The following is a 14,891-nucleotide window of genomic DNA, read 5'->3' on the forward strand; positions in this document are numbered from 1 at the left end:
TACTGGGCTACGAATGTGAATGTGACATGGTCCTCGTCCTCAGTAAGTTCCCTGTGTAATAGTGGCAGCAGGTAAACTACAGGCAACTAAACTACAGGTCACTTTTCTCACAAAAGAAAGAATACAGGTTCCTAGACTACAAGGGGGAATGTTTAAGTTGGATAGATAATTTAGAGCTGGCCCTTTAAGGGATAAAGATAATTTAAAGGATGGATGGAGAATTCTAGGCCGAGGGATTAACAGGTATTGAGTCCCTACGTTAATTACTATAAAAATAAATCAAAGGAGATTATTTGTTACATGAACCTACGCAGGTAAATTCAGATTTTTTCCCCCTGGTGGATTTGCTCTGTTTGAGTTGAGGTAATGAGAGCTAACACTGATTCAGTGCCTGCTGTTTTGCACTGTTAAGTACTTTACATGTTATCTCATTTAATACCTCTTCAAACCTCATTTTACAACTAAAATTAAATGACAGCTAGGAGCTAGGAAATGGCAAAGTTACGATTCCAAGTCTGGACTGGTTGTCCACAAAAGCCCCTGCTCTTGCCATAATGCCACTTCTTTCAAAGAATTCAGAATTTTCTTCACAGCTTTAAAAATGCATAGATTCTGAAGCCTCTCACTTCCTTCCAATTAGTTGCCTACCTAGAAAGTTATTTCCTCCACTTGAGCTCATCACCCCTTCTTAGCGCTCCTTTGGATTACTGTAATTTCTTTTTCTTTGACCTCACCTTTCCTCTGATGGAGTAGTGTAATCTTTCCCAAATTTGTTAATTCTAAGAATTCAGGAGCTTCTCAAAATGCAGGTTCCCAGGCCATGCTCCAGGACATCGATTCAGAATTGGATCAAGGCCTAGAATCTGTGTTTTTAATAAGCATTTGACTCACGGGTATCAAATTGGAGGAAGCAGTGAATTGGTGGACTACCTTAATTGATCTACCCATTTTCAGTCTCTTCTGCCAACCCATTCGCTCCACCCCACCCCCAGTCCGTTTTTCCGTTTTGCCCTCAAGGTCCCTGAAGACTTCTGTATCATTTCACATTGTTTTATTTGGGGCACTGTGCCGCAGTACCTGGGCCCACAGCAGGCGCGCAATATTTACTGACAAATACAACGCACGAGGTAGTTCCTATTATTACCCTTCAATTTGAAATCGAGAATAAGACAGAAGTCGCCAAGTTGGGGTAGCTTGTAACATCAGTATTTCGTGTTTAATCCAGAAAGCACTGCTTCAACGCCCACTGCGTGCAACGTTCCACTCTCGGGCCAGCGGTCCTCTCCCAAAGCCCGTTCTTCCTAAGTGTGCGGCCGCCATCCAGGACACGCCACCCTCCTAAAAGGTCACCTGGAGCATCAACCATCCACGCTCAAGAGGCAGGCGGACCAGCGCGCCCTTTTCTCCAAAATGGCTGAGCAGGGTCACGTGGGCTCGGGGGCGGGGCCGGTGCGCTCGCCGGAGCCAGGCAGTGGGTCACGTGGTTCAGACGGGGGCGGCAGCTATGGGGGCGTGGCCGTCACACGGCGCGATCCGTCTGGGCAGCGGCTCTTCGGGGGCCACGCCCTCCGGGCCCTGGGGGCCTCGCGCGCGACGGTGGGGTGGAGCTAGCCTCGTGACCTTTTACCCCAGCATGGCTGCGCCCGTGGGACTGGTGAAGTTCTGGCGACCCGGTAAGGCCCTTGGTGGAACGCTGGGCAGACGCGGCGGCCTGACTTCGGTCTTGGCGCCGCGGCCGGCGCCCTGGGGCCAGCAGACGTGCTCGCAGGCCTGACCTCGGGGAGCTGGGCGCTGCCGCCTCTGTGCGGGGGGACTCTGGCTCAGGCTCCCCAGTGGTCCCGAGGGATTTGGGGGTGCTCCCCTAGCGTAAGCAGAAACTCTGTGTGACCTTGTTAAAGTGGTCCAGCCTCCTCGGGCCTCGTCTTCCTCGTTACTGATGCTTGTCCTGCCCACCTCGTTAGATGGGGAATCCTAAAGCTCCGCCTCGTGTCTCGTTACCGCCCTGGAGTCAATGCTGCTCGCTGCTGGAGGCTTGCAAGCCCAAGTTACGGAGTCAGACTGTCCGGGTTCGAATTTTCGTCTCTGCCTTGTAGTAGGGTGACCTTGGGCGAGTCATTTAATGCCTCTGAGCCATGACCTCTTTACCTGTAAAGTGGGCAGAACAATAACTTCTATCCTGTGGGCTTAAATGACAAGCACAACGCGTTGTCAGACTTAGAATAAATGCTCAAAAAAAGGGAAAGTGTGTTATTTTCTTTTAGGATAATTGTTGTCCACTCCGAATGTCTACTAGAAAAGGGAACAGTCCTTCATACTGGCTGCCAGCCACTTCCTCTCTTACAGACTAATACGAATAACAATCACAAAATGCTTTACTTGTTTTGTCTTGATATTTACTCATTAATCAGGTTTTTACTGAATGTGTATATGCCAGACCGTACTAGATGCATTACTTCCTCTCTGCAAACAGTTTCTTGTAAAAAACAAAAGTTTTAAAATTACAGCTACCAGCTTGATTTTTTTCCACCACCTGCACCCCCGCAGGTCTGGATGTGCAAAGTATATTGCAGCAAAAATGAAATGACACCAAGAATGTAATATAAGCAAAGCTTTTAATTTTTTGGTGGTTCCCTGAAATTCTGACCATGCATATAAATGATGTGAGAGATAAACCCAAGCAAGAGATGTGTTTAATGCTTTTTAAAAATTTGTAGTTTGTCACTTGACAGTTTTATGGTTCAGCATTTCAAGTCATCAGCCAATTATCCATCCTGAGTTTTATTTGCATCCAAAACTAGGAACTTACTAAGTAATAAATAAATTTATTCACGCTTTTAGTAACAGGTGAAAGTGTTAGGTATAATAAAGAGCTGAATGAATTGTTTGAAATCAGACCAGGGTACTATTTTGGTTAAAGAACGTGGAATTACTCTAAGAGTTCTATTTCATTATTTAGTTCATCCGTTGAGGGTCCACTTATTGAAAACCTAATCCTGTGTTCAGGAGACAAATATAGATGCTCAGGGCTCTGCTCTCAAGTTACCGTCTCTCTCTTAATTGAATATAAAGTTAGATGTCCTCTAGAAGAGATTTTACAATGAGGCAGTGTAAGGTGGTGGTAAAGAAGATGAGCTCTAGAGTCAGACTGCAGTGCCCATCATGTCTACCACTTACTAAGTTGATGACTTGATAGTCACTTAAATTCTCAAAGTCTCAGTTATTCCATCTGTAAATTGGGTATAATACCTACCCAAAGTATTGTTGTGAGGATTAAATGAGAATAACACACAACAGGATCTTGGCACTAGATAGGTTACTATTATAATTATATGGAAGTGTGGAAGAAGGAGGGAAAGTTGAATGTATGAATAAGAAATACTTCATTAAGCTGGTATTTTTGGAGTGGACATTAAAGGATGAATAAGGTTTTGTTTCATAGAGAAATGGAACTCGAAGCAAAGGGTGCAGCATGAACAAAGGCAGAATGGGATTTGTGCCTTTAGAATGTCCAGAAAGCCAAAATAACAGAGCAGTGTGATGGTGTTAAGTGCTAGGGTATATTTTGGGGTATGACAGGAAATGAAGCTAGAAAAGTAGATAAGGGCCTCATTGTGAAAGATCTTCATGACAAGTTAAAAAATTTAGACTTCACTGTTTTTTTTTTTTTTGAGACGGAGTCTGGCTCAGCCACCCAGGCTTGAGTGCAGTGGCACAATCTCGGCTCACTGGAACCTCCACCTCCCGGGTTCAAGCGATTCTCCTGCCTCAGCCTCCTGAGTAGCTGGGACTGCAGGTGTGTGCCACCACACCTAGCTAATTTTTGTATTTTTAGTAGAGATGGAGTTTCACCATGTTGGCCAGGATGATCTCGATCTCTTGATCCCGTGATCCGCCCACCTCGGCCTCCCAAAGTGTTGGGATTACAGGCATGAGCCACCGGGTCTGGCCTGACTTCACTGTTTTTAAGCAGGGACAAATCAGGTTTACTATAGAAAGATAACACTGGCAGTGGAGTAGAGAGTGGATGGAGGAGGAAATTAGAGAAGGTACTACTGAAATCCAGGAGGGATGTTAAAAACCTTAATTCTGACCTGGGAGCTTAGAGGAGGGGCCTGTTGGAGAGACATTTTAGGGGAAGATGTGGGAGAAGATGAAGTCAGTAATAACTCAGATTTCTGGGCTGGGTGACTGTCTAGGTTAGTGATTCTCTAATTTTGCTTTATAGTTGAATCACTTGGGAAGCTCTGAAAAGTCCTGATGTCTGGTTGCACCCCACACCAATAAATTAGAACTTTGGAGGCCTAGGAGCCAGGCGTCAGTATTTTTTAAAGTCTCTAAGGAATTCCAGCATGCATCAAAATTTAGGAACCACTGGTCTAGGTAAATTTTGTTGTCATTAGTTGACATGGGAATAGCTTTAGTACACAGTTATTGGGCCCTTGCTTTGTGTTAGTCACTTTCATTTACACATCTTATTAAACAGTCACAGTATCTCTGTGATGACAATAATACTCTTATTTTAGTGAGGAAATTCAAGATACGAAGTAGGTTGTGGGAAATGCAAGGTGAAAGTCAGGGAAGCTGATATAAGGCTAGACATTCAAATCATGAACATATCCTGTAGGCTTGAGCCTGTGACTACAGAGGTCTTTCAGACAGTCTGAGTGAAGTTGCTTACTGGAGGTAATAGGGAGTGGTGGGGACTGTGGCAGAGTGTGCATACACTGGATAGATATGTACAGTGGAGATCTACAGTAGAGCTTACATATGCTTTCTAAAATAGGGAGCTGTACTCAGGTCCACCTAATTGTTATCATATGGGTTCAGAGTTGCCCAATTTTTTTTTTTTTTTGAGAAACCTAATATCTAGCTCTGAATGGGAAAATTTTATGTGTTGTTTTAAATGAACGATTTAAAACATTTTAACAGTAGCATGTCTGGGTATCTTAAGATATCCATTTGTGGTGTCTACCTTAGGAGTGTGACTTAAGGGGCTTGTATGACCTGCCTGAGAGTTTTCTACAAAAATCTTCTACTTAATTTGCAGGTACACGTGGATCAGAAGGGCCTGCCCATCTTCGTTTGCTCATTTGATAAATATTTCATGATTGTTGACCATGTGCATGACGAAAACTTTACAATAGCTTTTAAGCTTTTTTGACTTGACCCACAGTAAGATATAGCACACATACACAACCGAAAAAAAAGTTGTTCATAAACAGTATTGCTTTCTGGAATGTGCTCTGGTGCTTTCTATTCTATTTCATTATTTAAAAAGTGCTGGTATGACATACTACATTGATTTCATAACCCACTAATGGGTCACCAGTCAAATTTTTAAAAACCAAGTTAAAGGGAATGAGGAATTAGGGATATCAGCCTGGTTAAGATAGGGAAATGAAGATGTTCATAGTTTGCAAAAGCTATAAAGTTGTTACTCCCTTAAGCATAGAGCATACTCTCAAGGAAAAATCAATCATAGGCAGCCACAGAGGGGTGTTTATAGAGGGAAAGCAGCCCTGATGTTCTGGTTTGGTTGAAGGAAGTCTTTTATGAGGAGAAGGTATACTGTTTATCAACTGACATAGCTGTTCTTATAAAAGAGCTCAGCTGGGCGTGGTGGCTCACGCCTGTAATCCTAGCACTTTGGGAGGCCGAGGTGGGTGGATCACCTGAGGTCAGGAGTTTGAGACCAGCCTGGCTAACATGGTGTGACCCTGTCTCTACTAAAAATACAAAATCAGCTGGGCGCGGTGGTGCGTGCCTGTAATCCCAGCTACTTGGGATGCCCAGGCAGGAGAATCGCTTGAACCCGGAAGGCGGAGGTTGCAGTGAGCCAGCATCTCGCCACTGCACTCCAGCCTGAGCGACAGAGACTCCATCTCCAAAAAAAAAAAAAACTCATAACAGAAGAGATAGATTGGGGCTGTAGGTTAGAGACAAGGGAGGAATGCGGTAGTACAAAAGACACGTTAAAATATTCCAGAGGGGATATGAAGGTTTAAAACATGGTTTGAAAAGGCAGGAATTCAGGACAAAAACACAGCAGAAGAGGATAAGGTATTCTTTGTAATTGTTTTCTTGGGTAACAATTACAAGGAATTATTAAGATGTAGTGACAAGAAGGGAAGAAAAGAAAGAAAGCCTGTCTCTTTGAGGACAGGCGTTGTTCCAGGTCCTGTTCCATCTTTTATCTTGTTGAAAGGAAGGTCAACATTTTGGCAAAAGCAACATAACAGTGCCCCACTTAACCTGATTTTTGGCCATCTTGAACTTCTGAAACACAACTGTATTCCTGGAAGTAAATGGAAAAGGGTCAGAGATCTAAAGCAGTGATTCTAAACTTAGCTCTAGGCGGTCTATGGACCCCCAGAATTTTATATTCTGGTAAATGCTGGTGTGTTTTTTAGGAGAGGGAGTTCATAGCCTTTATCAGATTGTTGAAGCAATCTGAGAACCCTAAAAAGTGTAAAAGTAAGTCACTGAGCTGAATATTCTTGTTACAAAGCTCCTGTGCTTTCACATAGCATCACAGATTCTGAGTTCAGAAGACCTAGGAGATGATGGTTATTGGTTATTATCACTGTAGTGCCCCAGCAGGAGGCTGTATAGCATGTGTTAGATCTAGGGAGGATTTTTATTCATTTACAAGGCAGCATACTCCAGTGCTGAACGGTGTGACCTTTTGGAAATATCTTCCTTACATTGAGTTGAATTCTGAACCCTGTGTCATTTACTTATTACTCCTAGTTCTGTCCTAGGGTTACAGCAGCAAGTCAGCATGAAAAGTTATGGAAGCCAATCACAGAATTTAAAGTTATGTTTCTCCTGAGTTTTTTTTCTGTTTGAGCTAAAACTGTATGGAACCTTCAGCAGGTTTTCATGATGGAATATGTTTTCCCTATTCTTCACCATCAGGAGCACCAGTTTGTCATTGTTCTTAGCAAGAAGCCGGGGTGAAGATCTCTTGTTTAATCTGCCCAGCATGGTGGTTTCTGAGAATAGCATTTCCCATCTATCCACTCCCGATTCCATGGTTCCAATGGAATCAACCACTGGCCGTGGTTGATTGTATTGGGGTGGGGATTGGACCTAAGCTGGGTGAAGTCAGTCCCTGTCTGTCCAGTATAAAAGAGCCTCCCCCACCCCCCATTGCAACACATACCTGGGACTCCCAGGCCCCCTTACGGTGTCTTTATTTCTCTCCATAGCACTTATGACCACTTAGTGCACCAAGTTACTTTCCACTGAGAGGAAGAATTAAAAAAGCAAATGAGCTCCGTGAGGGTAGGGCTGGCATCTGTATTGTTCACTGCAGTGTTTCTAGTGCTTAGAGCAGTGTGTGGCATGGAGTGGGCCCTCGGTCCATCCTTGCTGGTCCTTGCTGGGTGAATGATGAATGATTGGTGGAGGAGTTGTCAGTGTGAACCCTGGCACTGCCGGCAGCCATGTTTCCAGCTCCTGTACAGTAGCCAACCTAAGGGGCTGGAAGGAACCTGCAAGAGGTGCCAAGAAGAGAGAAGGAGAAAGCCATGGCTGCTTTGAGTGCCCAGTTTCTGTCATCTCTGAGCCTTATTGCCATCCTACAGCAACAGGATTCATCCTTTTACCTCAGCTAATTCCCACTGGGTTTCTTTCACTTCTGTTAAGAATTCAGTAATAACATGGACATGGAGGCCGGAAGTAAAGACACTGTGCTCTGTAATACACAGTTCTGAGTGGCCAATTTGGAGCCCAGTGGGACTGCCATCTCGTTTCTTTTTTCTTTTTTTTTTGGAGACAGAGTCTTTCTTTGTCGCCCAGGCTGGAGTGCAGGGGCGCGATCTTGGCTCACTGCAACCCCTGCCTCCTGGATTCAAGCAATTCTCCTGCCTCAGCCTCCCGAGTAGCTGGGACTACAGGCACACACCGCCATGCATGCCCGGCTAATTTTTTGTATTTTAGTACAGGTGGGGTTTCACCTTATTGCCCAGACTGGTCTGGAACCCCTGAGCTCAGGCAATCCACCCGCCCCAGCCTCCCAAAGTGCTGGGATTACAGGCGTGAGCCACTGCACCTAACCCTATCTTGTTTGTTTTTGACACTGTGGTGAAGCTTTTAGGGAAGATTTTTAGTTCCTCGTAGGCACTTTTCTGGATTCTTTCCTAAAGTTAAAGTTGAATACCTTTGAGTAGTTTGAGATGAAAAGTATTGCTTCTCTTGTATATCTTCATCTTTGAAAGTTTGTAACCTTAACACCTTTTTCTGTTCATTGTATCAGAGAATCTGAAAAAAACATTTCTGCTGCAGGTACAGAGGGGCCAGGTGTAAGCATCTCTGAAGAGAGACAAAGTCTGGCTGAAAACTCTGGGACAACGGTTGTTTACAACCCTTATGCTGCCCTTTCCATAGAGCAGCAGAGGCAGAAGCTGCCGGTATTCAAGGTACGTCAAATAATCATGTTCAACCTGTGGGCTTGAATCGTGTGTCTGCGTTAGCTTTATGCTCAGCACTGAAGGGAATGTTGTCCTCTTTCTAGAACACAGTGAGCTCAGAGAAACCCTTATCATAAGGGATGACTTTTCATACTGTGTATTTTTTAGTTAACGTTATAAATCTTGAAAGTCCTTAAGAGTTTTTCAGTTGCATCATACATACTGGAAAACTGGAAGAATTAGAATGACTTTTGTTTTCCCCTTTATTCCTTTCAGTTATGGACAATTTCAGATATACAGAAAAGTAGAGAAAATAGCAGTTAATTTCTATATAACAGATTACCAACATATGGCCAATTTTTGCTTTATTTTTAAAGTCACTCCTTTAGACAAGTTTAATTGGGAATATGAGGTTGTTTCTGCTGAAGACATCAGTTAATACTCTGACTTCCTCTGAGACAGTGACAGGATTTTGCTATGGTTACTACTTACCAAGTGCACATCCAGGTTTTATTAGCGCTCACGAAATAGATACGTGCTCAGCTACAAGAGACCAAAGTGCAAACTAGAATTCATTCAGAACTGTTCATTTATGGCTAGCGATAATTCTCCAGTACAGATGGACACAGTTGATATATACACTTTCTCCCTGTTGGCACATCCACATGGGAAGCCAAGCTGTAATCAGGAAGTACAGAGCCAAGACAGGTTACAGAAATGTCATACAGCCCCTGACGAGGGGTGAATTCTCCCTGCTCCACAGGATGCCCCTGGAGTGACCCGAGTAGGTGTGGCCACCAGCACCTGTGTCTCTTTCTTTCTCCTGGATGGTGCTGGGTGAAAGTTGCCATGTCCTATCTATCTGTCTGTCTGTCTATCTATCTATCTATCAGACAGGGTCTTCCTATGTTGTTCAGGCTGGTCACGAACCCCTGGGCTCAAGCAGTTCTCCTGCCTCGGCCTCCCAAAGTGCTGGGATTACAGGTGTGAGCAGCCAAAAGGTGCCAAGTTCTTATACTCATGGAGTTCTTTTGACTAGACTGTCCTGATAATTCCTCTTCTATTAATGTGTTCTTTCTCCAAATAGATAGGCAACAGCAGCCTTCTTAATTTAGCCAGATTGCCTTACTTGGAGTTTTATGTGGCTCCCAATATTTTAGTCACAAGTGAACTGATTGTCTCTGGATTTCTTCCTCAAGTGACTAACACATTCACTATGTATGAATGTTAGCAAGTTTGACTCTCAGGAGATGAGATGGTAGGTTTACTATTGCTTTCTCACCACTGAGGGACAGTTTGAGCTGTGATGAAGTGTCCGGACTCTGGAGCTAGACTTCAGGGTTCAAACCCAAGCTTCACCATTTGTGTGCTGTGTGACCTCACTTCTCCATTCTGAGCTTCTTTTCCTTATCTGTGATGTGGGACTACAGGAGCACCTACCTCATAGGACTGTTATGAGGACCAGATGAGATCATTCATGCAGAGCATTTAGCAAGATACCCGACATGTAGTAAATGCTCAAGTACAAGGGAAATTACTGTTTACTCAAGTATTTAAATTTTGGCCTTTTCTTGACTATTCTTTGTCTCCCAACTGTGCTTATAAGATAACATAAATGAAACAGCAAATGAAAAAAAGAAAGAAAAGCAACAAGAAGTTGAGAAATGTTTATGAAATTAAAATGGTAAGAAGAAGGGTGTAAGTTACTGATATAAAGCAAAGCAGAGTTTAAGTACAGTTGAGATCTTACAAGATGTTAAAGATAAATCGAGACAAAAAGGAAAACAAGTTACCTCTACACCATCGTTTTTCCCTTTCAAACAAAAAGTAAAAGTAGCTTTAAAAACAGAAATTGGAGGCCGGGTGTGGTGGCTTACGGCTGTAATCCTATAGGCTTTGGGAGGCTGAGGCGGGTAGATCACTTGAGACAAGGAGTTCGAGACCAACCTGGCAAACATGGTGAAACCCCATCTCTACTAAAAATATAAAAAATTAGCCAGGCGTGGTGGCACATGTTTGTAATCCCAGCTACTTGGGAGGCTGAGGCAGGAGAACTCTTGAACCCGGGAGGTGGAGGTTGCAGTGAGCCAAGATTGCGCCACTGCACTCCTGCCTGGGCAACAGAGCGAGACTCCATCTCAAAAAACAAAACAAAACAATGTTAGAACTAAAACAGCAACAGATTGTTAAAGATCACTGCCTCTTCCACAGCACCGTTATGAGGCCACCTGTTCCCTTGTCTGCCTTCTTTAGGCTGCTGTATAGACAAAAGTGACTCCTTCTTGGATGCAAGTCTGCCATGTTCACTTCTGATTAGACCCAGTCTTATAAATGCCTCCTGATTTCTGCTTTGTATATTGTCCTTAGTGTAAGAACATGTCAACCTCTCTGGGAGCAGCACTATTGACAGCTTCTTGTTTTGTTTTGTTTTTCCCCAAAATTAGTCTGCACATAAACAAGTAGATACGTATTTGCCCTTAAAAAAATGCAGTTACTAGTGTATTATTCACACTGTTCTACATCTTACTTCCTTTTCTTAACGTATCTTATAGATCATTCCATATCAGTACAAATGGATATTTCCTCTTCTTAATAACTACAAATTATTCCATTATTGGAATATTTTATAACTGATTTAACCAAACTTTTGTTGATCCACATTTAGGCTATTTGAATTTTTGGCTATTATAAACAACTCTGCAATGAGTATGCTTGTATTTATGTCTTTGTACACATATAGTATGTAGTAGTATGTCTATAATTTCTTGTTTTTTTTTTTTTATGTGACAGAGTCTCACCCTGTTGCTCAGGCTGAAGTGCAGTGGTATGGTCTCGCCTCACTGCAGCCTCCCCCGGCCCTGGGTTCAAGCAATTCTGCTGCCTTAGCTTCCTGAGTAGCTAGTATTACAGGCACTTTCCACTGTGCCCAGCTAATTTTTGTATTTTTAGTAGAGACGGGGTTTCACCATGTTGGCCAGGCTGGTCTTGAACTCCTCACCTCGTGATCCACCCCTGCCTTGGCCTCCCAAAGTGCTGGGATTGCAGGCGTGAGCCACCCCGCCTGGCCTATAATTTCTTTTAAGTGAAAATCGTAAAGGGCGTATGCATTATGTATTTTGATAAGTGTTACACTTTATTGCAGTTGTATTTGCCCATACTGAGAGGAACAGTACCTGAGGGTTAGAAATACATTTTGATAGTTCTATTTAAAATTTACTTTCCTTTGAAAACAGCTCATTTCACAATGTTTAAATATCATTGTTTAGGTCTTTTGAGACAATGTATGGCTATTTGCAAGGTGTGTTATTCTTTTTCAGCTTAGGAATCATATTTTATACTTGATAGAAAATTATCAGACAGTGGTGATTGTTGGTGAAACGGGATGTGGGAAGAGCACACAGATTCCTCAGGTGAGTACGTATTTAGTATGTGTCTTTACACTTCGATTTGGCTGGACGAATTTTGTAACTTGAGAACTCTCTTTATTATCATTTACATTTTTAAGGTCTCCTTTCAGGAAATGTTCACTTCAACTAGATATTTTTTATTAAACTTTTAGGGCTTATAATTTCTTTGGTGAGTACTAAAGTAACAGTTTGTCTTCGATTTATTATAATTCCAAAATAGTAATGGAATAGCCATCCTCTGAAAGTTACAATGGAGATTTATTCAAAGATGTGAAATACAGAGTTTTTATCCTTAAATAGTTACAGTTGAAGAGGTGGGGTAAAATGAATTTTGCTATAGTTGTAAATAAAAATTGGCTATTATAGAATTATGCAGTGCTATGGAAGAACCCTTTCTTACTAGGAAAAATCCTATGTGATGTGGATAGGAGTAGAAAGAAGGATCAAGAAAGGCCTTGTAAAGGAATTGGCATTTGAAATTGACCTTGAATTATCAGTGGGAGCTGACTGAGAAGATATTCCAAGCCAGTGAATATTGTGGTTAGAGATACTGGGGTGGAGAAGTGTAGGGTGAATTCAGAGTGTGTCTTAAGAACCTTAATTTGAAGAGTGAAGACTGACTGAGCTTGAGAGACCTTGCAGTTTCTTATTTCCTTTTTTAATGTTAATTTTCTTGAGGTATGGCATATATATAGGAAAGTACCTATGTCATACTTGTACACCTTGATACATTTCTGCAAGTGGAATACATCTGTGTTACCAGCACCCAGATCAAGAAACAGAACATTACCAAAACCTCAAGAACTCTTCTTCTGTGTTCTGTTCTCATCTCTAACTGCCCTGTCTGCTTACCCCTACAATCATGAACACAAGGGTAGCTCTTATTCTGGCTACTAACCTCATAAATTAGTTTTGCGTATATTTGGAATTTTATAAAGGAGTAATATAGCTGCTTTTGTCCAACATTATGTGTGAGTCTTCCTTGGTGTCGAATTATTTGCAGTTTGTTCATTTTCATTACTGCATAGCAGGGTTCAGCAAGTCATGGCCAGTGGGCCAGATGCAGCCCACTGCCTGTTTTGTAGAGAAATCTTTGCTGGCACACAGCCACTCCTACTTGTTGATATATTGCCGGTGGCTCCTTTCAGGCTACCACATATGGTTGAACAGTTTTGACAGAGACCCTACGATCCTCAAAACCTAAAAATGTACCATCTGGCCCTTTACAGAAATGTAAAATGTAATGCTAACCCCTGCTAGTTAGTATTCCACTCTATGAGTATTCTGTGGTTTGTTTATTTTTCCTATTGTTACTGACGTTTGAGTCATTCCCAGTTTTTAGTTATGGATAGTGCTGCTGTGAACATTCATGTGCTTGTTTTTGGTGAACATATGTGCACATTCTCCTGCTGGGCTCTACCTGAGAGTAGCATTGCTGGATCCTGTGTTCAACTTTAGTAAATAATGTCTAAGATATTCAAAGTGGTTGTGTCCTTGTAGGGTTTGCAAGCAAGTGAACAACATGACAAGCTGAGCTTTAGATAAATGATTATATTGAGATATAAGGTGACTTAGAAACTGGAGGAGGCAGGCCATAGAAAGCTGTTGCAGTGGTCTGGAGAAGGATGGTGTAACGGGGTCCTCGACCAAGAGGTGATAGTGGGATAATCTGGTGAGGATAGGAAGGAGAACAATTTACAATTTTAGCGTTAGGGTCTGTAGACATTAGAAACTTAGATTGGTGCTTTTGCGATGACAAAGGGGAAGGGACAAAGGTGCACACTGACTGATCACGACTTGCTGCCTTGGCGAACAGTGCTAGTATTAAATGTGATAGAAAAGTAAAGATTGTTTTTTTGAGGGGAAATTAATGTGTTTGTTTTTAAACAGATTGATTTTTTCCTATATTATTGATGGCCTTTGATGACATTATTAGCAGGAAGTTTGGAATGGGAATCTGAAGCTTGGCAGAGGTCAGACGTAGAAGGTGTGGACATAGGGATTGAACATCCTGATACATGCAGGAAGGAGATGGAACAGAAATAACTGAGAAGAGGATTAAGGACAAAGTCCATGGAGCATCAACATTTAGGAGTCAGGAGCAGAAAGGAGATAGAATGGCAGCCAGGGAAATGACAGAGGAACCAGGAGACTCTTCATGGTTAGAGAAAGCAAAGACAGAGTGAGGTTTCTGGAGAGGTGGGTAGGTGGCAGTGTCAGCCAACAGAGCGGCCAGGGAGCAGGAGAACTGGTTCGGTCCTGGGTTGTTCATCTTGGAGATAGCATGTCCAGTGGCAGGGTTTTAGGGTTAAGGGTGTCTAAGGGGAAGATGATAAAAATCCCTTTGTATTTTTGAATATGTTAACGATGTATTGTTGACTGTTTGGTCCAGACTTGTGGTCATGCCAGGATCTGTGTAGGTCTTTTTTTTTTTGTCTGCTCCCCAACTCCATTCTGAATAATGGGGTTATTAATAGGTTGGGACCCAGATGTAGGTATTTTTTTAAAGTTTCCCAATAGACAGCTAGGGAAAGGTAGACAGACCTAGTAAAGGTAGATGACCTAGTAAAGAACAATTTGAAATGCATACAGCAGAGGAAATGGTGGCCTGGAGGAAAAAGATAACCGTATATGCAGATGGAATTGAGAGCCTAGTAAGTTACTCATTTCTTACAGGAAGAAACAGGAGAAAGGTTAAATTACTGTGTGATTGTCATTTAGAGAGTAATATAACAATAATATAACAAGTAATAACAGTAATAAGTGCTACATAAAGTGATTTTACACATGTTGATCTGTTTAATCCTCAATGACCCTATGAAGCAAACACCATTATTATCTTCATTTTATAGGTGAGGACACTGTAGAGAGTAGTGAGGTTATGGAATATAGAACAGAGGTAAAAGGCCACATGATGTTCCAGAATTGTTTGGGAATTAGTCTGTGACATTATGTAGTCAGCTTAGGATAAACTATGTTCTGGTAACAAAGAACCTGAAAATCTCAGTGGCTTAAAAACACAAAGGTTTATTTCTTGCTCATACTATGTGCTTATCTTGGGTTGGCTTTG

General features: G+C 42.3%; 1 protein-coding gene across 5 annotated transcripts in view; it reads left to right on the plus strand.

Annotated features, from left to right (window-relative positions):
• Positions 1 to 1,517: 1,517 nt before the first annotated feature.
• The window catches only part of DHX35 (DEAH-box helicase 35), a 78,958-nt gene continuing 65,584 nt past the window's right edge, over positions 1,518 to 14,891 (plus strand). The window contains exons 1-3 of one of the 5 annotated variants that reach the window (XM_009233580.4): positions 1,518 to 1,673; positions 8,290 to 8,423; positions 11,732 to 11,824. In XM_009233580.4, coding sequence (XP_009231855.1) covers positions 1,634 to 1,673; positions 8,290 to 8,423; positions 11,732 to 11,824 — 267 coding nt within the window. In that variant the 5' untranslated portion in view covers positions 1,518 to 1,633. 5 annotated transcript variants of the gene reach the window in all.

This window comes from Pongo abelii, chromosome 21 (genome assembly GCF_028885655.2).
Source record: "Pongo abelii isolate AG06213 chromosome 21, NHGRI_mPonAbe1-v2.0_pri, whole genome shotgun sequence".
In the NCBI taxonomy this organism is placed as follows: Eukaryota; Metazoa; Chordata; class Mammalia; order Primates; family Hominidae; genus Pongo; species Pongo abelii.